The sequence below is a fragment of the Nyctereutes procyonoides genome, unplaced genomic scaffold, assembly GCF_905146905.1.
Source record: "Nyctereutes procyonoides isolate TBG_1078 unplaced genomic scaffold, NYPRO_anot_genome, whole genome shotgun sequence".
Classification (NCBI taxonomy): domain Eukaryota; kingdom Metazoa; phylum Chordata; class Mammalia; order Carnivora; family Canidae; genus Nyctereutes; species Nyctereutes procyonoides.
Window position 1 is genome coordinate 26,774,726 of NW_026575049.1, and position 26,289 is coordinate 26,801,014.

General features: G+C 55.4%; 1 protein-coding gene across 3 annotated transcripts; it reads left to right on the forward strand.

Moving 5' to 3' along the window:
- The first annotated feature begins 1,928 nt into the window (after positions 1 to 1,928).
- CBX7 (chromobox 7) lies at positions 1,929 to 19,612 on the forward strand. 3 transcript variants are annotated; one of them, XM_055328790.1, is made up of 6 exons: positions 1,929 to 2,148; positions 4,358 to 4,401; positions 11,728 to 11,793; positions 15,989 to 16,055; positions 18,698 to 19,046; positions 19,394 to 19,611. In XM_055328790.1, the coding sequence occupies exons 1-6, from the start codon at positions 2,080 to 2,082 to the stop codon at positions 19,546 to 19,548; spliced, it is 750 nt and encodes a 249-aa protein (XP_055184765.1). In that variant the 5' UTR covers positions 1,929 to 2,079; the 3' UTR covers positions 19,549 to 19,611. The 3 variants fall into 3 exon arrangements, with proteins under 3 accessions (XP_055184765.1, XP_055184767.1, XP_055184766.1); XM_055328792.1 differs by having other exon boundaries at positions 1,933 to 2,148; positions 18,974 to 19,046; XM_055328791.1 differs by lacking the exons at positions 1,929 to 2,148; positions 4,358 to 4,401 and adding an exon at positions 4,764 to 4,947 and having other exon boundaries at positions 19,394 to 19,612.
- The last annotated feature ends 6,677 nt before the right edge of the window (positions 19,613 to 26,289 follow it).

The window sequence follows — 26,289 nt, forward strand, 5'->3', positions numbered from 1 at the left end:
TTCATGTAGTTGGATTTTTATCCAGTTTGATGGAAGTCCACTTGCGTTTATTGAATTGTAGCACATTTTCATCTATATCTGTCATATCTTTGTCCCATCGTTCTTGTATTTATTTTTCTCTCTGTTCTTGCTTGGTTTAGGATTGATTGGGTTGATTTTTCTCATTCTATCTTCCTCCTCTAATATTTCGGATAAATATTATATGCTGCACTTCCATTCTTTTAGTTTACCCTGGTAACAACAACTTGCATTCTTAACTCGCCCAAGTCTAAGAGCATTTGTTTGGTGTTTTTTTTTTTTTTTAAGATTTATTTATTTATTCATTATTTCTCTGTGTACAGAGAGAGAGAGAGAGAGAGAGAGAGAGAGAGAGAGAGAGGAGAGAGAAGTAGTCAGAGGGCGAAGCAGGCTCCCTGCAGGGACCCCCATGCGGGGACTGGATTCTGAATCACAGAATCACACCCTGAGCTGAAGGAAGACGCTGAGCTACCCAGCCGTCCCTCTGAGTGTATTTGGTATCTCCATTTGCCTCCTTTAGAATATAAGGATCTTAGAACCCTTTTACTCCACTCATTCGAGTTACATGCTATTGTTCTTGTGCATTTTAATTCTATTTTTATCCAGAACACATTGTTATTGTTTTATATTGTTAATGTTCATTGTTCTTTATTCCCCGTTGCATCAGACCTATCTGTGGTCATCTTCCTCCCGTCTGAAGTTCTTCCTCTGGAATTTCCTTGAGGGAGGGTCTGCCAGTGGCAAAGGTTTAGTCTTAGTATTTGCAAATGTTATTATTTTCTCCCCCTCCCGGAAAGATATTTTCACCGGGCACATAATTCTTGAAAGAAATTTGCACTGGGTACTTAATTCTAAGATGATGGTTATTTTCTTCCTGGACATTAATCATTCCAGCGCCTTCTGGATGGCTTCCGTTGCTGCTGATCAAAAGTCAAGGGTAAATCTATTTCCTTTCTCTCCGCTCCAGACAGAGGCGTTTGGACCTTCTGCTGAGGGGGACTAAGGAGCCATGGGAGGATTTTAAGCACTGGGGTGACCCAGCATGATCTGCATTGGAGAAAGCGCTCTCGGGCACAGTGTGGCCCCGGCTGGGGGGGGGGGCGGGGGGCGGCAGCTCGCGCGGAGGTGGTAGCTGCAGGCAGGCGGGAGGAGGAGCGGGTCAGGGAGGCAGGACTCGGGATCCATGCAGGTAGGCGGCGGGGGCGGCGGGGGCGGCGGGAAGGAGTGCGGGCGCCGCAGCGAAAACAGGAGCGGGCTGGGCGGTCTCGGGGTCCATTCATGTCACAAGCTAGAACGACTACTAGGGGCCGCGCGCCCCGGCCACACCTGCCGCCAATTATTGCCTAGCCCCGGCGCTCCGCGCAGCCGCCGCCGGACGGACCGCCGGACGGACCGCCGGACGGACCGCCGAGCAGGCGCCCGCTGCAGACCCGGGATCTAGGGGCCTCCGTCCGGAGATGCAAATCTCGGCCCGCCCGGGGGTCCGCGCCCCGGCCCCGCCCGCTCCTCGGTGGGAGGTGGGACACGTGGCCTCCGCGCCCTGCCCGCTTCTGCTCTGCCCCACGGCGGCGTGTCGCTTCCGGCCTCCCGCAGTCACCGGGGGCGTCCTCAGAAACGCGTCTCGGGGCCACGATCCCGCCCCGCCCCGGTGGCGAGCGACGCCCGCGCCAAATAAGTCCCGCGGGCCGGCGGCGCTCGCTCGGCGGCGGGGGCGGGGGCGGGGGCGGGGCTCCGGCGGGGCGGGGCGGGGCGGGCCGGCGGGCAGGGGGAGGGGGGCGTGACCTGCCGGGCGCGAGCCGAGCCCCCGCCCCGCCCCCTCCCGCGCGCCCGCCCGCCCGCTCGCGCAGAGGAAAACGTTGCGCAGGTTCAAAAATGGAACGTCGGCGGCGTGAGGGAGCGCGAGGGGGTGTGCGCGCGTGCGCGTGCGCGTGCGCGTGCGCGCCCGGGCGAGGGTGACGGGGTCCCCGCCGGCCCGAGCATCGCGCGCCTCAGCCGCGGCCCCGCAGCTCCGCCCCCGGCCCGGCTCGGCCCGGCCCCGGGCCCGCTCGCCCGCCGCCCCGCATGGAGCTGTCAGCCATCGGCGAGCAGGTGTTCGCGGTGGAGAGCATCCGGAAGAAGCGCGTGCGGAAGGTGAGGCTGCCTGGGGGCGGCTCCCAGGACCCCTGTGGGGTCCCCTGTTGGCCCCAGCACCGTCCCCTCCACGCTGGCGGCGAGGTGGAGAGTGGGGCGGAGGGGGGGGCCGGGCAGCTCCGTGCTGCTGGGCTCGTCTCCCCAGCCCGTGCCTCAGTTTCCCCTGCCGCCTCGTAGGATGAGTAGAATAAAAAAGTTGTCGGCCCGGCATCCTGGGGGCAGCTGAGCCCGCCAGAGCTGGAGATTAGGATCAGACTGTGGGGATCCTGAACGCCATCCTCCCTCAGCCTTCCCTCGTTCTAAATGAGGGGAGATGGAGGCCCGAGCTGAGGGGAAGGCTTGCCTGGCGTGTTCGCTTCGGAGCTGGGTCCCGAACTCAGGACCCCGGACTCGGTACCGAGACCTTGGAAGTTGGAGGCGGAGCTTGAGCCTCCTGCTTCTGAGGTCTCACTCTGGACTTCGACCTTTTCGGAGCCCTCTACCCCCACCTCCGGCTTTCTCCCCGTCTTCCAGCGCACACCTCTCCCTCTTCCCCACCCCAACTCCCGGCCCCGCCCGGCCGCGCTCCGCGAGGCCGCCCACAGCGCTGGGGCATCCTCTAAGCTCCTCCCCCTTCCCTTCGCCTCCAAAGCATTCACCCTGCAATTTAAGGAGGCACCAGTTTCACTGGGTTCGGGCACCCGCGCCTCGGGGCCGGACTCCGGCGGACCACATTTCCTGTGCACCTGTTTGCAGAGTGGTCGCCTCACACTGGAGGTGGGGGATGGAAGCCCTCGGGGAAAGTTCTTCTGGCACTCTCCACCATCCTTGCCCCTTATCTCCTCTCTGCAGCCCCTTGGGAGGCTCCAGGGGCAGGGCTGGGAGGGGTCTTAGAGGTCACCCCCCCCCAGTTGACATGGGCAGAGACTGAGACACCCCCCCCCCCCCCCCGCAGAGGAAGTGACCTGGTGAAGGTCACACCCCGAAGTAGAGATGGAGATTGAGCAGGAGCTCAAGTTGGTTAATTGCTAGCTCGTGGTCTTTGGAGAGAGAAAACTCTGCTGGGGTCTTGGGCCAAGGGTGAAGGTGGAGGAGGGCCATGGGCTTTTCTTCCCCCAGCACTGATGGAGTTGAACTCTTGGGGACGCCCTTCCTCCTCCCTTCCTCCAGGGTTTCCTCAATTTTCATTTATTTTACAAAGCCCAGTGCTTTCCACGCACAGTAGCCTAAGCAGATCCAGTGGTTACCCTCCTACACGGTAGTGCCAGAGAGTGAGGGACACCATTCCTTCAGCCATTCCTTCAAAATGTATTTATAGAGAGTCTGTTATGTACCAGGCACCCGTCTAAGCCCCAGGGAAGCATACATCCCTTCCCTCATGGAGCTGGCAGTCCGGCAGAGGAGACACACAACGAACAAGAAAATAAATACAGATGCCTTCCAGTGGGGCTGTGTGCGATGCAGAAAGAGAACTGGAACGTGGGAGGGATGGCATTAGAAAGGGTGGTCAGGGCAGGCCTCTTTGAGGGGATGACTTATCGTGGTCCTAAAGTTCTGGTGTGGATTGGGTAGGGCTGGGAAGCCAGGCCCCCATCAGTGAGGAAGGAAGGGGTCAGGCTCTATTTCCTAACTACTGGAGGGGTGGTGACCACCACTTCTGAAGGTGGAGCCTTTGTCAGCGTTTTCTGGAGTCCTGCCAGGGTCTTTTGAGTTAAGAGTCCTAAAGTCACTGGCCTGGCATCCCCCAGGCCAGAGGTAGCCTCTCCTAGGGAAGGGGACTGGTGGGGCTAGAGCCATGGGAAACCTGCCACAGTGAGGAATTTTCTAGAATTTGGAGAGTCTTCTGTTTGTTAAAAGTTAAAAAGCTATGGTCATAATACTGGGACTCTGGGCACCAGATCTTTGGCGATCCATGCCCCATGTGGTCATTTCCCCGTGTGTGACATGGGCTCTGAGCTTCTGCCGTAGGAGCCCCAGAAACGTTTGGGGCCAGATGCACTCCTGTGCTTTCGCAGGAAGGACAGTCTGGGTGGGGTAGTCACCCAGCAGCCAAAGTTTGGGTGTCTTTGGGTTGGTGAAGCTCTGGTGTGTGTGTGGGGGGGGGGAGTGTCCCTGGACTGTGTATGTGTTATAGGGACATCAGTCTGCAGAAATTATTGGACCTTATTGTCCCATGATGGTTGTCAGGGCAGCTGTGTATCTCACTTTGTCTGCTTCTCTTTCTTTCCAGGGTAAAGTCGAATATCTGGTGAAATGGAAAGGATGGCCTCCAAAGTAAGGCTCCTTTGTGTGTATGTGTCTGCCTACCTGTTCATCCTTCCATCCGCCTTTTGCCTCTCTCCTGACTAGCTTTTAGCTCCAGCTGCTTTAGTAATTGGCAGTTGAACCTTGATTAAGCCTCGGTTTCCCCTCTGCTGGCTGAGGGGCTGGAAGGACGTGAGGGTCAAGGTGGGCCCCGGCTTCTCTTCTCTCCTGCTCTGCTCTGGGTTGAGCTCCATCTTTTGGTTGGAAAAGCTCCATTTCTGGCTTTTCCTGGCATCTGGGAGGTGAAGGCCCAGCATCTTGGCTTCAGAGATGGCTGCTGGCCAGGTGGAGATAGAGCAAATAGTAGGGTAGTGCTGAGTAGGAGGGTTTGTGGGGCTGGATAAGACAAGTCTAGCCAGTGGGGCAGGAGTCCTCAGTGCCATAGAGCTAGGGACAGAGCCTGAGCTCACTTTGCCTTTGGATAGCATTCTCCAGTCTACCAAGCAGGTTTCCAGATAGCCTTGTGAAGCAGGGATGGTGGTGATCTCTAAAGATGAGAAAACATGCTCAGAGAAGGTAAGCATCTTGCCTTAGGTCACACAGCAAGTGGAGGCAGAGGTGGGACTTGAACTGGGCCTCCCCACTTTCACATATGGCCTCTGGGCCTCTGTCTCAGAGTTGGGAGTACAGGTTGCTGGCTGTAGGTCCTCTTCCCGTGGCTCCACCTCTCCTGCTAAGGTCCAATCAAGAACCTTCCTACTAACCAATCACCTGCCAACAGGGGGTTGGGAGTGGGAGGGAATGAACAATTCGTGGGGCCTCTTCATTGGTCTGTGGGGGCCCTGCCTCCTTGGGAGTGACTCCTGGAAACCCCCCTTTGCCCAGAGCTGCTGTTGCTTGTGCCAGGGGCTTTCTGCTATGTTTCTGTTTCTGACCTGGTATTGGATTCTGGGAGCCTCGTGAGGGCCTGGTGGGGAGACACAGCAGAGGGAAATATAGCCTGTGTTGCCTCAGTTTCCCGCTCTGCAAAAGAGGCTGTATAGCGCATGCCCTGCCCTCCTCTTTCATGTTCCTTCACCTTGCCGGTGCAAGGCCTGGTCACAAGTGTTCAGGGCGACCTGCAGGCATCCTGAGGTTGGGGTTAGGGGCTGGCCAACCAAGTCCTGCCCTGGTCCACTGCTGCTGCTCCCACCACCCACCTCCCATTGCCCAATACTCTGGACCTGGGGGAGGATCCCCTCCTCCTCGCCGCAGATGAGAGGTGGCCTTCCAGCCTTGTGAAGGGACAGTAAGAGTTGAGGGGGAGCTAGAAAAGGAGAAGGCCTGGGGTGGGCAGCAGGGCACTGACTCCCCGGTACATGTGCCCCCCTTAGCTTCGGCACCAGAAGGAGCTGCATGGGAGTGTAGTCAGCCGGTTGGCCTTCAAGGCACCGTTGGCTATTTTTCCTCCTCGCTAGACTCCATCTTTTGAAAGATTTCCTTCTTGAAACAGAGGTACTTATCAATGAAAAATTCCTTCTTCCACTTTTTTAATCCCAAATGGATATGTCTGCTTATCAGAGCTTCAGCCAAGAGAGAAGGGCCTAGCACTCCAAGAGCAGCTGCTCATGTTCCTGCTGGCCTGAGCCCCCTGCCACTTGTTTCTTAACATGCTGCACCAGGTGGGCCCGAATGACTACCTTTTGTGACTCCTCAAAGGGGTTCTGGGAGCCTTGTTTGACCAGATGACCCGGGGCACCCCTGGCTCCCCTGCACTTTGGTCCTGGGTTCCTGGCCTGGCTCACAGCTGTCTAGGTCCTCAGCGTGGTGGAGCCTCTGCTTTTTCATCTTCCAATTGGAATAACGTTGTTGTGAGGGGATGGAAGCCTCAGATGACCAGGTACTTACGAAATGTTGGTTCTTAATACAAAGTTAGCTCAGCTTCTAGGTCTCCCCACAGACAGGAAAGGAATCTAGGAGATTCCATTCCTCAAAGGTGCTCAAAGTAGTCTTAGAAATGGTTTAGATCAGTCCTCAGATGGGGAAACTGAGGCCCAAAGAGGGGAGATCATGACAAGAATATAACTTACAGCTCCCTTGCCATGTGGCACCTACTTCATGCCACCCACTGCATCACCCCACTTCACTTGGAGGAAAACAGGTTGGCAGGGGGTGAGGCAGGAGGACCTGGGGTCCTTTGTAATCCATGTGGGCTTTAGTCTCCCCTCCTTGGGGTTCCTTGCTTGGAGAAGAGACTGAGAAAGAGGGTGGGGAGTGGGTAGCTGGTTAGGCTGTTGCCTACAGGCCTGGGAGACTTGGTGAGGGTAGTGCCAGCGTTCGTTGGTGGGGAGGAGAGTCCGCACCTTCGGCAGCACCTTCCTCGCCCTGGTCAAGGAGGCTTATATTAATAACAGAAACCATGATTTAGACACACACTCCGTGCCAGGCCTCTGATAGGCCATCACATGCTTTGTCCATTTTCTCCCCAACTGCAGACAAATGACTGCCCTTCATCCCCAGCAGATGGGGCAGAGGAGCATATCTTGTTTGTTCTGGAAGGTACAGAAAATTGCATAGGGAGGGTCTGGGGGCACAGGGCAGAAGATATTATTAAATCATCAGTTCCATCTCTGTGCCCCACACAGACCCTCAGATACTCCACTGATTTCAGCCTGCCCAGGACTGCTGTTCCCCCCTTTGGGAATGCATTCCTTCCTTCTTTTCCCACTTGTGAACACTACTCCATCTTTTAGGGAGGACTACCTCAGGGGAGCTTTGGTAATGATATTGTCAGTGGCCAAAGCAATAAACAGGCTGCTAATCAGTAAGCACCTTGCATGAGTCAGGCATTGGCCCATTTTTTTTAAAAAAAGATTTTATTTATTTATTCATGAGACACACAGAGAGAGAGAGAGGTAGAGACACAGGCAGAGGGAGAAGCAGGCTCCATGCAGGGAGCCCGACGTGGGACTGGATCCTGGGTCTCCAGGATCATGCCCTGGGCCAAAGGCAGGTGCTAAACCGCTGAGCCACCTGGGAATCCCGCTTTGGCCCATTTTTAACTGCCTCTATGCAACCCATTTTACAGATGGGGACACAGAAATCCATAGCAGAGGAGTCTGTGCCCCAGGGTCAAATATAGCTGGGATAATCTGAACTGTGGTTTCCCTGATCCCGGGGCATAGGGGCCTAGCACCTGTGACACACAATCAGCTCTGCCAAAGGTGACTTGGCTATTCAGGAGCAAGGGCTTGGGCTTTGGGGCCAGACCAGGCTGTCTTTGGAGCCTAGTTTTGTAGATTTACAAGCTGTGTGACCCATGGCAAAGCCCTCAATCTCTGCACCTCTCATCTCTCCACATGTAAAATGAGGCCCTAGCCTCACAGGACTCTGTTGAAGGGTTGATAACACAAGTTGATAACATTGTCGGGGACAGAGGAGGTGGCTGTGCGTCCTCCTCCTCCAACGCTGGGTTTGGGCGGCAACAGCAGAGGCCAGCGTTCCAGCCCTGGCAGGTTTTCGCCCTGTATTTTGATTGATTTAATTAACGCGTCTTTGCTTTTATTGCGTATCACACGGATGTAAGTGCTTCACGTTGCTTAGCACATCTAATCCTCACATTAAGCCCCCAGTACAGGGACCTTCGGCATTCCCACCTCACGGAGGAGTAAACGAGGCCCCAGCGGCGGCCTGACTTGCGCACCGCCGCACCCGTCTCCCTTAGACCTGAGCGCCCCGAGCGGCGGCTCATTTTGGAGGGCTTTAAATTGAACTGTTGGGGGGAACTAGGGCGGGCCTGGCCCCGGGGGGCCTCGCCCCCGGCACGGCGGGAGCCTGCGCAGCGCGGCTCAGGCGGGGCGGCCGCGAGCCTGTTTACCCGGGCTCGGGGGCGGGGCGCTGGTCACGTGGCCGTGTTTACCTCGCGGCCGGCGCGCGCCGCCCCCGCCCCCGCCAGCCATTGGCTGGGCTGGTAATCCGGGCGCGCCCCCTCCGTGCGTGCGCGCGCACGGCGGCCCCGCTGCAGGGGCGGGGCGGGCCGAGCCGAGCGGGGCTCTCCGCCCCCCACGGAGCGCGGTGTTCCCGCCCTGCCAGCGCCGGCCCCTCCGCTCGCCCCGCCCCGCCCTCCGGCAGACCCAGGACCGCGGCGGCTGGGCGGTGCGCCCCGCTCCTCTCACCGCGGCCTCTGGCTCCCCACGTTGCGGATCGGGGCTGCTGGCCTCCACTTTGGGGGGGGGTGCCCGAGAGAGTGAGGCGCTGCGTCCCCCTGCCCTTCCTCTGTCGCAGCCTGGAGCAGGACCAGGCCTCCTGCTGTTTACTGAGTCTGACCCTGTCCCATTGTTTCACGTGCTGCCACCCCAGCCAAGTAAAGGCCCGGCCTGAATCCGCTGAGCCTTTCTGTGCACCCACTGTGTGCAAAGCCTCAGTCAGATACAGGACAAGGTCAGTCAGTACTGCCTTTCGCCCAGGGACATCACAGCCCAGTGGGGAGCCAGGCGCAGTGCCGGGTGAGAGACCCAAAGGTAGAGGGTGGCCAAGATTCAACAGTTCCAACCACAGACTGGCCACGTACTGTCTACGTGATCTTGGCAAGATGCTTACTCTCTGTGCCTGTTTCTTCATCTTTAAATAGGGTAACCTACCTCATGGGGGTTTTATGAGGAATAGATGAGCCCCTGGCAGTGAGCGGTGCTGTTACCGTGATGGTGGTGATGGTGAGTCTTAAGATGAGGAAATTGAGGTCCAGAGAAGGTTAGGGACTTGCCAGGAAACACATAGCACCTACATCAGCAACCAAAAAATGGGCAGGGCAGTGGGCAAGTGAGAGAGACAGAGAGGACCAGAACACTGTAGAATCATCTTAACAGCTAGAGAAGGGGAGAGGGCGAAGGTGGAGGACACAGAGGACCACAAAATTCCTCGTTTCTTGTAACTAGTTACAGTTGAAGAAATTTAACCTTTGTTCTGGAAGAGGAAGTTTTGGATCTCCGCCAGTCTCTGGTTGCTTATACTTTGGGCTCTATGCAAACTATCAAAAACCCCAGTTTCACTGTTAGCATTTCTTCAGGGTGAGCAGAACTCTGCAGTGGCTTCCATAGCCATTCCCAGAGCACCTAGGGTCGGAGGCTGGGCTGGGCACCCTGGGGAGGGCTTATAGTCTGCCAGCCAGGGTGCCACTGGATTCATCAATAATTTTGGCAGATGCCAAGTGCTCCAGGCTGTGGAGAGCAGCAGAGGGGAGGGTTCGTTCTGTTGGGAGTGGGACAGTTTGAGGAAAAGGATGTCAGGGGAAGCTACAAGGGCTGGCACTGGAAGGATGAGGTCATGGAGAGACTGTCCCTCAGGCGGAGAGCATAGCACGTATGAGGGGGGCTGTGATGGCGCCTGATCGGGCTGGGCACGTAGCACTTGGGTAGGGACTGTAAGGCCTTCAGGGCTCGGACCTTTGTTGCTGAGTCCACAGAACCTGGCACGGGGCCCAACATAAACTAGGTGTGCAGAAGTGTCAGTGGCAGGAAGGAGGAAAGGATTCTGTCCTCAGGTAGCTTGTTCGAATCTAGATTCGACTTCTTGTAGGTATCAGTCCCAGGATGGTTTAAGATGAAAGTTTTAGCTCAGCTGGTTAGGAGGAGTAGGAACAGGGCTTCCACCAGCTAGCCTCTTGCTGCCTCCTAACACCTGCCTAGTATCTGCTCGCCTCCCTTCCTGTCCAGCAGAGCTGGGCATACAGCCTGGGCCAGAATCATGGTGCATTGCTTTGCTGTTGTTTTTACATATACGTGTATACGTGTGAACTTATGTGTGTGTTTATATGCTTGTGTATATATTGTGTATTTGAATATTGTGTATATATACACATTCAGGTATGTGTTTTAAAGATTAGTTTCTTTATGCATTAGCATCTGTTTATGGTGAGCGATACTAGTTTTTCCATTTATGGAAGTCATAAGCTTTTTTTTTAAGTTTATTTATTTATGTTTTTAGTAATCTCTATACCTAATGTGGACTTAAACTCAGGACCCTGAGACTAAGAGTCACATACTCCTCCGACCGAACCAGCCAGGCGCCCCCTAAAAATTTGTTTTTTTGTTTTTGTTTTGAGATTTTTTTTTAAAGGTTTTATTTATTTATTCATGAGGGCAGAGATCTTTACCTTCACCACCAGGTGTGAAGCCCTGGTGCGAGGATTCCAATGTGGGGCTCGATTCCAGGACCCTGGGATCACACCTTGAGCCAAAGGCAGATGCCAACCACTGAGCCACCTGGGTGCTCCTAACATTTGTTTTTAAAATTATTAAATGAAAAAAGTGAGCTGCTTTAAAGGCAAGTGTTAAGTAAATAGCAGTGCAGGTAGCACAAGGATGGCTTCAGCTGTGGAGCTGCTAAGCTGTTGCTCCCCAGGCTGTCCCACCAGGGGATGCTCCCCAGTCTGGGGGTGGTGGAAGGTCCCCACCTGAAATACCAAGGGGACCTGCCGTGGGATCCTAGGATTGCTGAACCATCTACCAGATTCCTGCTGCATGCCAGGGCGGCAGGGGAACTTCACACCTGGCAGTGAAGGTACAGATGTGTGCCGAGGAGGGAGGGAGTGGCTCCGCCTGGGCAGAGGAGATGCTGAGGCCAGGGCTTGCAGGTTGTGGGCAGGGACAGCAACAGTAAGCACTGCACTAGGTACTTAGATGAACGTATTAAGCAGCACAAGAGTTCTTTACAGATGGGGAAATGGAGGCACAGGGATGTTGAGTAAATCCTTCAAGGTTGGACAGCTAGCAAGGGCTGAGCTGGGATTTGAACCCAGGTAGTTTGGCTCCAGAGCCAGACTTGAGCTCTTTTTTTTTTTTTTTTTTTAATTTATTTATCTATGATAGTCACACACACAGAGAGAGAGAGAGAGAGAGAGGCAGAGACACAGGCAGAGGGAGAAGCAGGCTCCATGCACCGGGAGCCCGACGTGGGATTCGATCCCGGGTCTCCAGGATCGCGCCCTGGGCCAAAGGCAGGTGCCAAACTGCTGCGCCACCCAGGGATCCCCAGACTTGAGCTCTTGACCGCAGGCTCATGCCTCCCACAGGAAGGGAATCCTGGGCAGGGTACCCTGTGCTTCTGGGGTGAGCATGAGGCCTAACTGGGAGTTGGATGCAGTTATTTATAGGGTGGTGTGATCAGTGCTCAGAATGAGGGGAGTTCTGGTGTCTGGAGTTCAGGAGCCCCCTGACCTAGCCTGGGCAGCCAGGGATAGCTGCGAGGAGTAGGTGACAGTTATATTGGGCCAGAAAGGGAGCAAAAGCCTGCAGATGGCAGGCCCTGGTGGAACAGCTATACCCTTGGTGAATGCCAGTGGGTGCAGGGCAGCTTCTGACCTGCGGTTTCTCTCCCCAGGTACAGCACATGGGAGCCGGAAGAGCACATCCTGGACCCCCGCCTGGTCATGGCCTATGAGGAGAAGTAAGGGGGCCTCAGCCTGACTGGGGCTGGGCATAAGGCAGGCTTTGAGGTTTCATAAGAAGCCTGCTGCTGGCTTGGCTCCGAACATGGGGCATGGGCATGATGGGGAGGGGGTTAGGCAGGGACAGCCCGATCTCATATGCAGCTGAAAGAAGGGGGTGGGCATCAGATACCAGTGCAGCCAAGGGCCCTTTCCTGTTGCTGAGTGATGTCAGCCACTTCTCTAACCTTCCCAGGTCTCGGTCTCTCTGCTGTAAAATGGGCCATCCCCTAATAACACTGGTCCTGATTTTCCCAAAGGTAGGGCTTCTAACTGCTGTGAAAAGTATAAGAATGCTTTACGGAGATGCCCTGTGTAGGGCCAGCAATGTCAGTAATGGACAGTGGTGGCCTTGATAACAGATCAGAGAGAGATTCTCCCTAGAGACTGTCTCACCAAGAAAAGGAGAATCCAGTGAAGCTTGAGAAAGGCCAGGGGATGGACTGTGGCTTCAGAGCAAGGATGTCTGAGTTCTGGTCCGTCCCACTGGCCACCTCCCCGCTCAGTGGCCATGGGCAAAGCCCCCCCCCCCCACCGCCCCCATCTCCCTTATCTGCCAGTACTCTGCTCTGATTCTGAATGTTAGTGATTGGCAGCTCCGCTGATGGGCAGTGAGGTTGCATCTCAGTGGGGTGCCTTTGACAAAATGTCGTTTCTCCTCATGTAGGAGCTTTTTGAATCTGCTGCTTCACCGATCTCCCTACCAGCAGGCAGCCCAAATCCTTCTGTATCTTCTCAGTTGCCCACCTGTACAGAGTGGGATCTTTGCACAAAATCATTTCCATTTGGCCCTTTATGGTGATCTCCTGAGATGGGGATGAGAATCTCCTCTGATGGATGGGGAAGCTGAAGCTCTGAGGAGCTAAAGAACTTTTCAGGGGACATTACCGCTGGGAAGCCACCCAACCAGGGCTTAATCCAGGCCTCCTGACTCCCAGTTAGATGCCCTTCCCCTGCCCTTCCTTGCCCTCTTCCATTGCTTCTCCCCAGGAAGCGTCCTGCCCATTCTGAGGAAAACTCTACCCTGTTCTCCTTTAAAAATCAGGGAGTCCCTATCCCACAACGTTTTTCTGGCTCCTTGTGCTCGGTGGGGCCTTGGATTGTGGTGCTGGGGAGAATTCTGTGGAATGTCCTAGACAGCAGTGAGGAGAGCATCAGGCAGGTGTCCAAGTCCTGAATTAGAATCCTGGTTCTGATGCTCACCAGCTGTGTGGTGGTGGGCAAGGCCTCCTCCCCCTCGGGGCCTCATCCTCCCCATCTGCAAAGTGACAATAATGCTGTTGACCTTACAGCGCTCTCACGGGGAGCAAGGTGTATGAAATCACTTTGTAAACCAGTAAGTGTGGGCACACGTGTGTGAATGATCTCCGTGATGGTAATGAAGGGTCATTTGTTTGCTTGTTCATGGCTTGAGGTTGTGCCATGTGCCAGACACTGTTCTAGGTGCTAGGGACACAGCAAGGAATAAAACCAAATCCCTGTTCTTATGGGGCTCGAATTCCAGTGCAGAGACAGATAATAAAAACAACATCAAGAAATGTATATGCTATCAGATGGTCATAACTACTGCAAGGACAGGGTTGGGGGCAGGGGGAGGGGATGGGTAGGGGTTCAAGGGTCAGTTAGGTGAGAGTGTTTGACCACAGACCTGGATTACTTGAGAGAATGAGTCTAGCAAGTATTTTAGGGAAGGACATCCCAAGTAAAGAGAACAGTCAATGCAAGGCCCTGGAGTGAGAGCCAATGTTTAAGGAACAGTATGGAGGCAAGTGTGGCTCTGAGTGCGGCTGGCTGGAGTGGTGTGAGCTGGGTGACGTGTGGGAGATGAGGCAGGAGTGGGGCAGTTGAAGGAAGGGGGTGCACAGCTCAGGGAGTGCCACTAAGTCCCAGTGGAGGATTTGGATGTTATTTTGAATGAGTCAGAAAATAGTTAAGGAACAAATGAAGAGCTTGGAGACCTTTACAGACAGACCCACTGTGTGACTTTTCGCCGCCTTCTCTCAGTCTTGGTGAAGAGGGGGTAAAAGAGGGATGATGCCCATTTAACACTAGCCTTGCAGGGTTTTAAAGAGACTCAGAAAGAGTCTGGCAAAGGGGCTCTTCTGTGGAGTCCCGCCAACAGGGAGAGGCGGAGAGGGTGCAACTCCTAGGGTGCCACCACCCTAGGGCCCTGGACATTGATGTCAGGATCCAAGGCTGACAGAAACCAGGCCCTGGGTGATAAGGACTGGATAGAATGCACCCCTCCCCCTTTATGCGTGCACGCACACGCACACACTGCATTGGATTGGAAACCAGGATCGTGTGGCCTGGCAGGCCTGCCCTGCTGGCCCTAACTGGACCCTGGGCCTGACCTTCTCTAGGCCTGGAGCTCAGCTCTTAGTGGCAGAAGCTGTCAGAATTTTGGCACTTGGCAAGTGACTTAAGCTCTCTGTGCCTCAGTTTCCACGACTATAACGCAAGGATAGTAATAGTGGCTCCCTCACATGTAAATGCCATAAACACTCATCATTGTTCTCTTCCCCCACAACCCTTCCTTCTCCCTCTACTTCCTCGTCCTCTTCCTCTCTTCTTTCTCTTTCCTCTCACCCCTACCTCACTTTATTACTTTAGCTTTTCTACCCTCCATTTTGATAAATCCCAGGGACTTCTCTTGCTCCTCCCAAACGCCCTGATGGCCAGCTGAGAAGGGACCGTCTTGCTCCAGACGAGGACTGTGAGGTCCAGAGGGGAAGTGATCAGTCAAGGTCTCCCTTGAGTCAGGGTAGAGCTGGGCCTGGAACAGAGTGTCTTGGTGCTCAGCACTGGCTTCTGAGAGAAGACTCACCCTCAAAGGCCGGCAGGTCTGTCCTGACAAGCCAAGTGGCTAGTATCACGGTGTGGTCAAATGCTGGCTCCAGGGCCTCAGGGCAGACCTGCTGCAGCCAACCCCACAGGGAGGGAGGGAGGAAGGGCCCTACGCAGATGTATCTCCCCCAGTGTCCCTGGAGCCCGTGGGCAGTGCTGCCCTGAGGAGGGAGGAGGGCTAGTGGTGGAAACAGCCACCTGGGATGGGCAGCCCTGAGCTCAGATGGAGAGACTGTCTGGGGTCACACAGCCAGTAGGGGGAAGGGAGCACACTCCCAGCCTTCACAGTCTCTCCGCTGCCCACATGGCCTCTGTAGCTGGGGCCACAGAAAGCAGGAATGAAACGAAATAGAATACAAATGGCTTTGAAGTTCTCCACCGGCACTGTTGTTGGAGTCTCTGTTGTGTTGTCTTGTGTGTGTCTTGTGTGGCTTTGTATGCATCCTCGGGTCGTGCCTGTGTGTTTGTGGTGTGGGGAGGGCACCCAGCAGAGAGTCTGGCATCTACTGGAGACTCGATATAGGCAAGTTGTTCTCCCTTTTCTGAACCAGATGATAGAAGCAAGAGCCTGTCCTCTCCACCAAGGTCATCCAGATCCCAAAAGGGGAAGAATCTGAGTAGAGCTTTACTCACGAGAGGACCATTTCCTTTTTTTAAATTTTAAATTTTTATTAATTTTTAAAAAGAATTTTAAAGATTTTATTTATTTATTCATGAGAAACAGACATAAGCAGAGGGAGAAGCAGGCTCCCCACAGGGAGCCCGATGTAGGACTCGATCCCCGATCCCTGGATCACGCCCTGAGTTCAACCACTGAGGCACTCAGGCGTCTCACGAGAGGACCATTTCCATTCTCATCAGCTCCCCTGGGACATTCGAGGCAAATTTGATTGACAGGTTTCTGTACAACTCTTCTGAGAGTGGAAACTGGAAGAACTGCATTGTTTTGGAGGGTGTACCCAGTGGCATGGAGAGCAGAGCTCTGATGTGACCCTGGAGCCCAGTAGAGACCTACATACTTTGGGAGATGTCACGCAAGTCCCACCTCAGTGGTTAGGACCAGTGGCTGTGCCCCTGCACCCCTTTTGCCAGACGGGAAGACCGAGGCCCTGGGATATGAACATGGGGCCCCACTGTTAGGGTGTAGAGAAAGCAATGGAGAGGAGTCCCTACCTGAGGATTGGGGGTGGCCTATGGCGGGTGCCCCTTTCCCCATACACAGGAGAGTATGAGGTGGAGCGGATGCTTTACTTTCCCTTAAATGTCACCAGTGTTTGCTTTTCTTCTGCCATCTGCTTTGCACCCCAGGGAGGAGAGAGACCGAGCGTCGGGGTATAGGAAGAGAGGTCCGAAACCCAAGCGGCTTCTGCTGCAGGTAACCCCGCCAGCCCTGGTGCCCACCCTGAGGTCCCCCTGCCCCTCCCATCAGTCTGCCCCAGCCCATGCATTTGCACCAGCTAGTTGAGCTGAACCACTTACCCTCTTTGCTCTGCCCAGGGCCCTGGGGGGTGGTGCACTCAGGGGGTAAGTCTCCATTGGGGGTTGGGGAAGGAAGACAGCCTGGGCGGGAGGTGCTGTGGGGCTCGGGGCAAGGTGGGTATATGGCTGAAGGGAGCCTAGAATTTTGAAAGCCTAGGATCTTGTAAGTGAGCCTTTATGATGCTCAGAGTCCCCAAATGCAAAATTGTAATATTTGAGGACTTCAGGAAACATAAGCTTTAGAATTGAGGCAACATGGGCACCTGGAATTTTAGAATCCAATAAAAGGACACTCAGAATTCTGGAACTGTTGTCTTGGGATGCCCTAGAAATGGGACATTTTTGAGTGAGAAGGAGCCAGCGGGGCCTCCTGTTCCAATCCTCTGCCACACGCAGGCTTCTAAACTCTGGGACGCCTCACGTTGCCCAGGTCTTGGGACCACTTTGCTGACTTCACTGTTGTGCTTGGAAAGTGGGTAGAGTTTGAAGTGATGTGATTTGAGGCATGTCTCTGCCTCTCTGAGCTTGAATTTTCTGATCTATAAAATTGGGATGAAAAGCATACCTGCTCTCCTTAATCGACTAACGTTCACCTAGGTATTTGAAGCCAAACAATATGGCTTCTTGGTCTACACAGAGTGTGAGCCATGTCCTGTCTCCTGCCCACTCTTAATTATAGGTCATCTGAGGCTTTTGCCGGAAAGGATGGGTTTCCCTTCACGCAGTGGGCATTTTCCACGGGATCTGGTGTGAAATGGGTCCCAAGAAGGAGGGTGGCATCTGTTTGTCAGACGTCTTCTCCATGCTAAGCTCTGTGCTCAGTGCTGCTCACAAGTGAATGTGCGTCACCCGCCCACAAAGCCTCCAGGAGGCTGTGCTTGGTATCGACCACCATGTGACAAGCTAGTCCCAAACTTAGCAACTTAGAGCAATGAACACTTAGCATATCACACAGTCTTGGTGGAGTCCCATAGCTGGTTCTTTAGCGACTCTAGTTCAGGCTACAGTTGTAATGTCAACCAGTGTGCACTCATCTGGAGGTTGGACCGGGGCTGGGTGACCTGCTTCCAAGGTAGCTCCTCGTGTGGCGGCAGGTCAGCATTGGTTGTTGACAGGAGACCTGGAACTTTGCATGTGGACCTCTCTGAGGGCTCCCGGGTGGTTTCACAGTGTGGCCCCTATCTTCCCCCAGAGCAGAGGATCCAAGAGAGCAAGCGGGGGGGGCACAGTGTCTTTAATGAACTAGCCTTGGAAGAAGTCCTATAGTAGGTAGGGGTTGAGGGGACTACACATGGATGTGAATTCCTTGAGGCAAGAATTGGGGGGGAGCAGTCTTAGAGGCCGGCTTCTTCATCGTCTCAGTGACAGAAAAACTGAGGCTCAGGGAGGCCAGGAGTTTACCCAGGGTAACACAGCTGGATTCAAACCCAGGTCTGAGTCTGGGGGCTCCTGGATGCCTATTAGTAGCTGCAGTTCTCTCTTGGTGAGGTGGAGAAGGGCAAAGACGGATTGCCTTGCAGCGTTAGAGGAGTTTACTAGGCTTGTGATGGCCACCGAGCCAGGATGAAGGAGTGGATTTTGATGAAGCTGCAGTAGGATAAACGCTGCTGGCATTACATTCTTGTCCCTACCTCTCCCTGGCTGGCCCTCCTCCTGTCCCAGAACAACCTGTACCCTGTGCCGAGTGTTGGGAGTTAGTGGGCAGGGTGGGAGAATGGAGCTTATGCCTGTGATCTCTGCTCCCAGCTGGGGGTGGTTTGAGCCACCGTCCCATCTGAAGCCTCACTGTCTTCCCTGGCCTCTGGTGATAGGTGGCAGCAGAAGGTACTGTCCTGGATCTATCCAGGCCTTCCCAACACTTAGCACCAAGCATCTTTCTTGGATTTGTGTCCATTTCAGCCAAAGTCAATAAGACAAATCCCTAGAGTGCGATGTGGCACCTGCAGGGGGAAGGGCCTGCAGAGCAGAGGAGCACCCTGTGGGCTGAGAGCAGAACACCATCCCAGTGGCTGCATGACCTGGGGCACCCAGTGCCATGTGCACCCCTTGGGTACTTGCCCCCAGAACCCGAGGGCATCCACTTCACACCATCTCCTTGGCCAGCTGGCTGTTTCAGCCTTGGGGGTCCTTTAGGAGGCAAAGATTCCTTCCCCGTGGTGAAGAACTCCTTAGTTGGGACCAGAAGGAATCCAGATTTGCTTTTTCTTGGTCAGTTTTCAGTCTGTGCTCCTTTGGGCTCCTCTGCTGCGCTGGCCCGGCCCTGAGCTGTACACAACCCCCCTGGGGAGAGGTGGCTGCCCTGTGGGGCCAAGATGAGCAGCTGCACCAGGCCAGGCTGGGGCAGTGGGGGTGGGTGATGCAGGCTGCGGCTGCTCAGAGGGTGGCTTTCTGGGCTGGGCTGGGGGTTGGAGGAATGGCTGGCTCCAGGCCGTGAAACACAGGGAAGGGCACTCCAGGTGGGAGGAACAGCATGAGCAAAGGCGCGGCAGCGGCTGGGAGGGCAGGGCTGACCCGCCGTGCCCTGGCTTGCCCCCGCAGCGGCTGTACAGCATGGACCTGCGGAGCTCGCACAAGGCCAAGGGCAAGGAGAAGCTGTGCTTCTCTCTGACGCGCCCACTCGGCAGCGGGAGCCCTGAGGGGGTGGTCAAGGCAGGGGCACCCATGGTGGACAAGGGCCCCATGGTGCCCGCCCTGCCCTTCCCGCTCCGCAAGCCGCGGAAGGCCCACAAGTACCTGCGGCTCTCACGCAAGAAGTTCCCGCCCCGCGGGCCCGACCTGGAGAGTCACAGCCATCCACGGGAGCTCTTCCTGCAGGAGCCAGCAGCCCCGGACGTCCTGCAGGCGGCCAGCGAGTGGGAGCCTGCTGAGCAGCCCCCCGAGGAGGAGGGTAAGGCATCCCATGCCCAAGCCCCAGAGTGCTGGGGGGGGGGTTCCCTCGAGCCATCGGGTCCAAGTGCTGCAATGCCCAGAGGGGGCCTGAGGTGCTTCCGAGGCTGCACAGCCTGCAGGAGCCCTGGCACAGCCCCGAGCTCTTCCTGGGGTCCCACTGGGGGTCAACCTATCCAGGCTGGGAAGACGAAGGTAGTGACCTCCTCCCAGGCGTCTGGCCTTGAGCTAGACCCAGAGCTGGCTGCAGCCCCAGAGGGGGACCTGGTGCTGGGCGGGCAGGGATCCAAAGGCAGCAGTGTCGCCAGTGCTGTCCTTAGCTCAGTCCATCTCCTGTGTCTGTCGCAGATGCAGACCTGGCCGAGGGGCCACCTCCTTGGACACCCGTGCTCCCCGCAAGTGAAGTGACAGTGACCGATATCACCGCCAACTCCGTCACCGTCACCTTCCGGGAGGCCCAGGCGGCTGAAGGTTTCTTCCGGGACCGCGGCGGGAAGTTCTGAGTCACCATTTTTACTCTTCGTAAACTGTTTGCTTTTGGGCTTGGGGTGGGGACTTCCAGAGATGGGGAGGGGTTGGGGCGGGGTAATTATTTTATTTAAAAAACATATGGAACAGGAGCAGGGGGAAGATCCTGACACTCTCCCGCCACCTCGCCCCTTTCTCTGCGCGTGATGTTTACAGAAAGGCTTGGTGGTCTGCGTAGGGGGCTGGGGCTGGCGCGGCCTGGCATTGCCCTGCCAGTCAGGGGGCCGCCTCCAGGCCAGGAGGGCCACCCACCCCTGGCCGCCTGCATCTCCATCCATCTCCATCACTGTACGGCTCTAGAGATGCAGCAGCTGGTCCCAGGAACCAAAGGAGGATGGGAGGGCCCAGACCCTCTCCCTTGAGCCACCCACTCCCACCTTTCTGGCTGGTTTCCCTTTTCCTTTTTGGGGTGGGGGGTGGGGTTCTTTCTTTTTAACTTTCCACTCCAGCTTTGTGGTGGGATATGGAGTTTGGCTTTGACCAAAAATGACTGGGTCAAAATGAGGGCGTAAGAGGAAGGCTTTGAGGTTGTTGGGGTACGTTCCATACCCTTCCCTGGGGTGGCTGCCAGCTGAGCCCCTCCCATTGGGAGCCCCTGCCCCCCATCACCTGGCCTGTGAGAGACACTCACATGCACACGCAGCCACACGGGTGCACACACACTGCCCTGTGACCTCGTGACTGCAGGTGTGTGTCTGCAGATGCACACAGTGGATCTTGCAAACCTGTTTCGAAACCCTGACCTGGCAAATTGTGGGGTGGTTCACAGCACCTGAGAACTTGTCACGGGCACCCCACACTTCCCACCCTTGCACAGCACAGCACGGCACGTGACAGGATCTATCCTGACTCGGTCGGCTCACAGCTGTCAGTGAGGGCCGGATGGCCTTGAGGCTCCCACACACAGTATGGTTCTGTGGCTTACCTGGCCGGCCGCAGGCGTGCCAGGGTCAGCACAGGCTCTGAGGCACTCGATCCTGTCCTTCCTCCCCTGAGGGGCTCTTGTTTTCTCTGACTCAGGTGACTTTTCAACCCTACCCTCTCCTCTCTTTTTCTGCCCTCCCAGAGAGGGAGGGAGCATCCCACCACCTTCTCAGGGCAGCCTTCAACTCCTGAAACCCTTCCTCCTTCCACCCTGCTTCCCCTGTCCATCCATCCCAGATGCCACAGCTGGGAGTGCCCCAGTTTTCCTGTGTGTGTGTGTGGGGGGGGCGCTCTGCGCGTCCTCCTACTGTGGGGCTGCAGCGGCTGGTGGGTCGGGCTGTGCTTAAGCACTGGAGCCGCTGGGCCTGCTGGGCAGAAGGCTTTTCCTGCTGGGAGGAGGGATGCTGGGAGGAGGGATGCTGGGAGGAGGGACGCTCATCTCCTGCTTTGCACAAATGTGTCCTGTGGCCAAGTAGCTTCCCAAGTGTGAGGAGGGGCTTCTCTCCTGCTCCAGCCCTGGAAGGGAGAAAAAGCCAGGTGGGGGTGGATAAGAGGAGCAGGGGAGCAAAGGTAAAAGGCCAGCTCCCTCCACCTTCCCCCATCATCAGCGTTGGGGTCCTGTAGGGGGAGGCCCTGCCCACCATCTCCCAGGGCTCTCTCTGCACTCTGCTTTGTCCGGAAGAAGTCAGCAGAATCCTGCTGAGGCAAGGATAGGGCGATTCTTCCCCCAGACCCCTTCTTCCCGAGTTCCCAAACCAAAGACAGCCTGGACCCCATTTTTGTTTGGGGTGCCCTGCTGGCAAGATTCCTAAATCCCTGAGTCTCTTTCCTTCCTCCTTAATCCTTTGTTGTCCAGGGTCAATTCAGTGCTTCCAATGTGGGGGCGGTGGTCCGCTCTGGTGGTTCCTCCCAGCTTGGGAAGTTGACTCTAGAGGAGCTTGTGGGGGTAGGAAGGGCAGCAGAGCCCCCCACCCGCCCCACCCTGCTGTGAGACCCTGGGTCTGGGAAGGGCAGCTTGGAGTTGGTGGGGGTGGAGCGGGGGTGGCCAGGGGGTCCTCTAATCGAATGCTGTTGGCCTTGGCTTTGGGACCGGGCTGGCAGCTTGCAGTAGAAGGCACACACCCCATCCCCAGGGGACATGGGACCTCTTCCTGCCTCATGGGCACTTTCAAAGAGCTGTTTGTGCAATTTGCAGGCTGGGAGGGGGGTTGGGGGCTGTTTGTGGAGTGAGACGGCTCATGTTCTGTCTGCATGGCAGGATGCTTCTTGCCTCTTCTGCCCTTTGGGCACGCAGGGCACCCTGCGTCTCAGGGCAGAAGCCTGTGAGCTGGGGCTCCCCACGGCTCCCCAGGGTGGAGACCTCTATGAGGGGCTGGATGTGGCCTCGCAGGCCTTTTCCCAGCCCTGAGCATCCCGGAGGGGCCTGGGACACTGAGCTCCCCCCTACCCTGCCCCACCCCACCCCAGAAGGCCAGTACTCACAGGGGTGGTGGGGGCTTAGAAAGAGTCGGACCGCCTGTCTTTCCTTCCCCGGCCCCCTCTCATTTTGAATGTAGAGAGCCCGGTCGGTACTTTCCTCTTGCTGTGGGATGGGGCAAGGACAGGATTCCCCCTCCCCTGGCACGGCCACTTGTAATGCCCAGCCGAGCCCTGTCATCCCTTCAGGGTGACATCCCATTGCTGACTCCCCTCCTGCGGGGGGAGGCGCTATGCCCGTGTAAGGTGGCTTAGCTTTGCTTTGTAAGTGGCCAGCCTGGCCTCCATGTCTCAGCACAAGAACGCTGCCTTTGCACGGAATGAGCGTCGAGCTTTGTTCAGACAACGTGAATGTATTTGGGAGGGATGGGAGTGCGGGTTGATTCCAAGCACATGCCTTTTCTGAGTGAGTGTGTGCTGGGAGGGCTAGAATGGATGCAGAGCGCGGTTTATTTTTGTACTGATGTTGGTAAGAGACTGTATAGCATCTATTTATTTAGATGATTTATCTGGTAAATGAGGCAAAAATTATTAAAAATACATTAAAGATGATTTTGAAAAAAATCTCTTGCACTCAAGCCTTCACTTTGGTGGCATCACAGCAGTGATGAGGAAGGAGCTCCAGCCCCTGGGAGCCCCAGGCCTGCCGGTTACCGACCATGATCTTAGGTCAGCCTGTTTTCTGAGGCCTCTGGACATGTGGTGGGATGGTGAGGGGTGAGAAAGTGCTCGGGAACTGGAAGCTGGAATGTAGATGGGTGAGTGCCCACCGCTGGGGTCCTTGCAAGGTGTCATTAGAGGTGGAGGGGTACATCTCATCTTCACCTTTTCTCTCCTTCCTGCCATGTGTGTTCTCTTCTAGAACCCCGGGGTGGTCAGTGTCCCAGGTCTCTGGAATTGCAGGTTCTGGAACCTGGGACTGTCTCAAGCTAATGCTCATCTGCTGTTCAACCAAGCTCGGCACTCCTGTCTGAGCCCAGAGAGTGGCAGTCAGGGCAGAAATGAGTGACAGCTGGGAGAGTCCTCTAAGCTTCTCTGCATTTAGGTTCACCCTGGGCCCAGGATAGAGGCTGGACAGGAATGTACAGGGTTGATGACAGAGAACAGGTAAGAATCAACTCACGTCTCAAACCTCCCAATGGCCATGTAGTTGGGGAGTGGTGGTGGCCATGCACATGTCTGTGAAAGAGGGAGGATGGATAATCCGGAGGTTGGCTTAGGTGGTAGAGTTGTCAAGACCTGGGAAATGATTTTGATGTAAAGGTCAGGGAGGTGTCACGATTGTGCCTGGGTTTCTAGTTTGGACAACTGGGTAGATAGTTGTTCTTCACCTGGATGGAGACTGAAGGGGGAGAAGCAAGTTTGGAGGGACCTCAGTCACCCCTAGAGGCAGAGCCTAAGGCAAGGATTATTATTTGGAAAGTATCCGTGGAGTGGGAGTGGAGGGCTAGAACGAGTCAGAGAAGGAAGAAAGGCCACGGGAAGCTGTGTTGCTGAGGTCACCATTATGGCAACTGTGTGTCATTCCACCTGAAATGACCCAGGAAGTACTCACATGTGTCCCAGAGTTGTCCATTCCCAAAGGATGAGGAATGGGAGCATTATTCACTGAGTGCCATCCACTGCTGGTCGAGGGTTGCCCTGGGGTGCACCAACCCTAGCCCTCAACTTCCAAACTTTGCAGCTTCCACTGTCCTTTACCCCTGTCTGTTGTACTGGAAGAGCCTGGAGCAGGAGGTGGAGACATGCAACTGTGCACCCCATGCACAGCCCAAACAGCTGAGGCCAAGACCTGAGTGTCCAGGTGGCCACTGAAGCTGTCTTCTCTGTATAGACTCACTCTTTCAGAGTCTCCAAAGAGATGGCCGGTTACAACCTCTAAATAAAGACTTGATGGTGAGAGTCCTCAGTGCTGTAGCCAGCCCTAAGCCTGTTACTGACGTTCCTCACCTCCCTCCTCTGCCCCTCACTCAGCCTGAGTGCCCTCTGGTCCAGGCTGTGTGCCTGGTGGGGTGACCTAGCCTCTCGCCCATGAAAAGTCTGAGCCCTTGTCAACTCATCTTTGTCAGATCAGTTGAGTCTGCTGCAAATGCCTGTTCATAAATTGCCACTGGGCACCTAGAGGGACCTCAGTGACACCTCTGCCTGCAGTAAGCAGCAACCCTGGCATCTCGGGTCCTCAAGCCATTTAACCCCATCAATTAAGTGACCACTGTTTCTGCGAAAGTGACCGGGTGGCAGCTGTGGCACTGTCCCTCTGCTGGAAACTAGGACCTCTGATTGGCCAGGATCTAAATTGCGGGGCTGAGGAGGGCCAGGGCAGCCTCTTCCTGGAAGCAGCACTTCCATGAGATCCTGGAGGACAATGGCCTGACTCCATGGGGGTGACGATGGCAGTGATGGGACAGGTGATGTGGGCAGAGAAGACAAACCTGATCGCAAGTTGGTGTCCAATCTGGTGTGAACTGCCGGCTTCTCCAGCAGAAGAATCTGGTGCAATCAACTTGCCATGAAGGGTCCAGTTGATCTCCCTGGGGCTGATGCTGTATGGAGGGCGAACCTCAGCCCCTGGCTCTGACACATTGGCCATTCCTCAGCTATGGGACCGAGCCTTGGGACCCGCTTTGTGAAAGGAAGCTCATACTGTTAGGCCATGAGAAACCTCCATGTCATCCACTGTGGTCATTCCACTGGTGGTTTCATTGTGCAGGCACCCGGTGACAAGGACGATGGCTGGCACTGCCAGATATGAGATCTCCATGGTGAGTGCTCCCCAAAGGGTGTGAATCTGAGATACAGTGTGCCCCCTTCAGGAGAGCATGGTCAGAGGTAATAAATCCATCCCTACATTTCCATCAACCTGAGCCTTCTGGCCCTTTCCTCAGAACTATGATGAGACTGTTTCAGCATCTGTTGTGGTCACCTGCAGAGGCAGATGAGCCCTCTGGACCCCCAAAATTTGTTTCAGATGTTGAGATATGTGCAGTACACACATCAGAAGGTGTGAAAATATGGATTACATGCATAATTAAGGAGAATGGGGAGAGTAAGCGGGCTCTTAAGCGGGTCCAGAATGGCCCGAGAGAACCAGGAGGGGAGGCTGGGATGGGTTTTCTTGCTGTTAGAGGGCAGGCTGGGCCAACCACCCCTCCACTGATGGGGTTTGAGTCTTCTGCTGATACCAAAAGAAGGCACATCAGGCTTTTTTATCAGTTTGCCCAGATGGGGGGTGCAAAGGGAGAAGGGGGGAGTGAGGCTGAAAAGCTGTCAGCAGTTAAACATCAAAAAGAGGGTTCAAGGGGCACCTGGGTGGCTCATTGGGTTAAGAGTCCGCCTTGGGCTCAGGTCATAATCTCAGGGTCCTGGGATGGAGCCCTGCCTCAGGCTCCTGGTCAGCTGGGAGCCTGCTTCTCCCTCTCCCTCTGCCCTTCCCCCCGTTTGTGCTCTCTCTCTCTTGCTCAAATAAATAAATAAATAAGATCTTTTAAAAAGGGGGGTGGGGACCTTCAGACCCCTTGTCACAGCGTCTCCATCCCATTGGGGGCTGTGGTCAGGCCCGGCCTCAAGGAGCCCCCTTGCCAGTGCACCAGGGCTGGCGGCAGGTGACCTCATCAGTTGGGTAACCCCTGTGTCATGGCGAGTGCTCTCACATCGACACCGCCTCCCATGCTGTTTATTGCCCCCCTGCCCCTATCAGTCTTCAAGCCTCCAGCCCAGCCCCACACATGCACCCCTCATTCCTGCTCGGGTGTGTCAGCGGCTCTCTCAATTCTTGGGGCGAGTTAATGATGTCCTCCTGGGGAGGGAGTGTGCTTCCCTACTTGGTCCATGCTGGGATAAGAAGAGGTGAAGGTGAATCTTGAGAAGGAAAAGTGTAATCTGGAGGGGTATCTGCCTCAGGTGACACCGTCACATGGTCACCGCGGGAGACGTCTCCTCTTACCTAGTCAGAGTGATGGGCTTCCCATGCCAGCCTCAGGGGTCAGAAGACTCTGGTGGTCAGTACTCAGACTCTTTTACTCCAAATGTTCTCATCCCAGGGCTTAGGGTTCTGTTCCTTCCCGGTCAGGTTCCCCAAGTTGGCCTAAGAGGCCTCCCGAGGCAGCGCGTAGCCTCCTCTGCACCTCTCATGGCTAAATATTGGGCCCAATGGTCCACAAGTTGTGCCCCATGGCTGTAGGAGGTCAGGGGCTCTTGAAACTTTGTCATATGTAAAATGTGAAAAAATATAAAAATATATGATATATAAAATTATTTATTTATATTTATATATATATGATATATATGTGAGATATATATATATAAAAGAACGATAT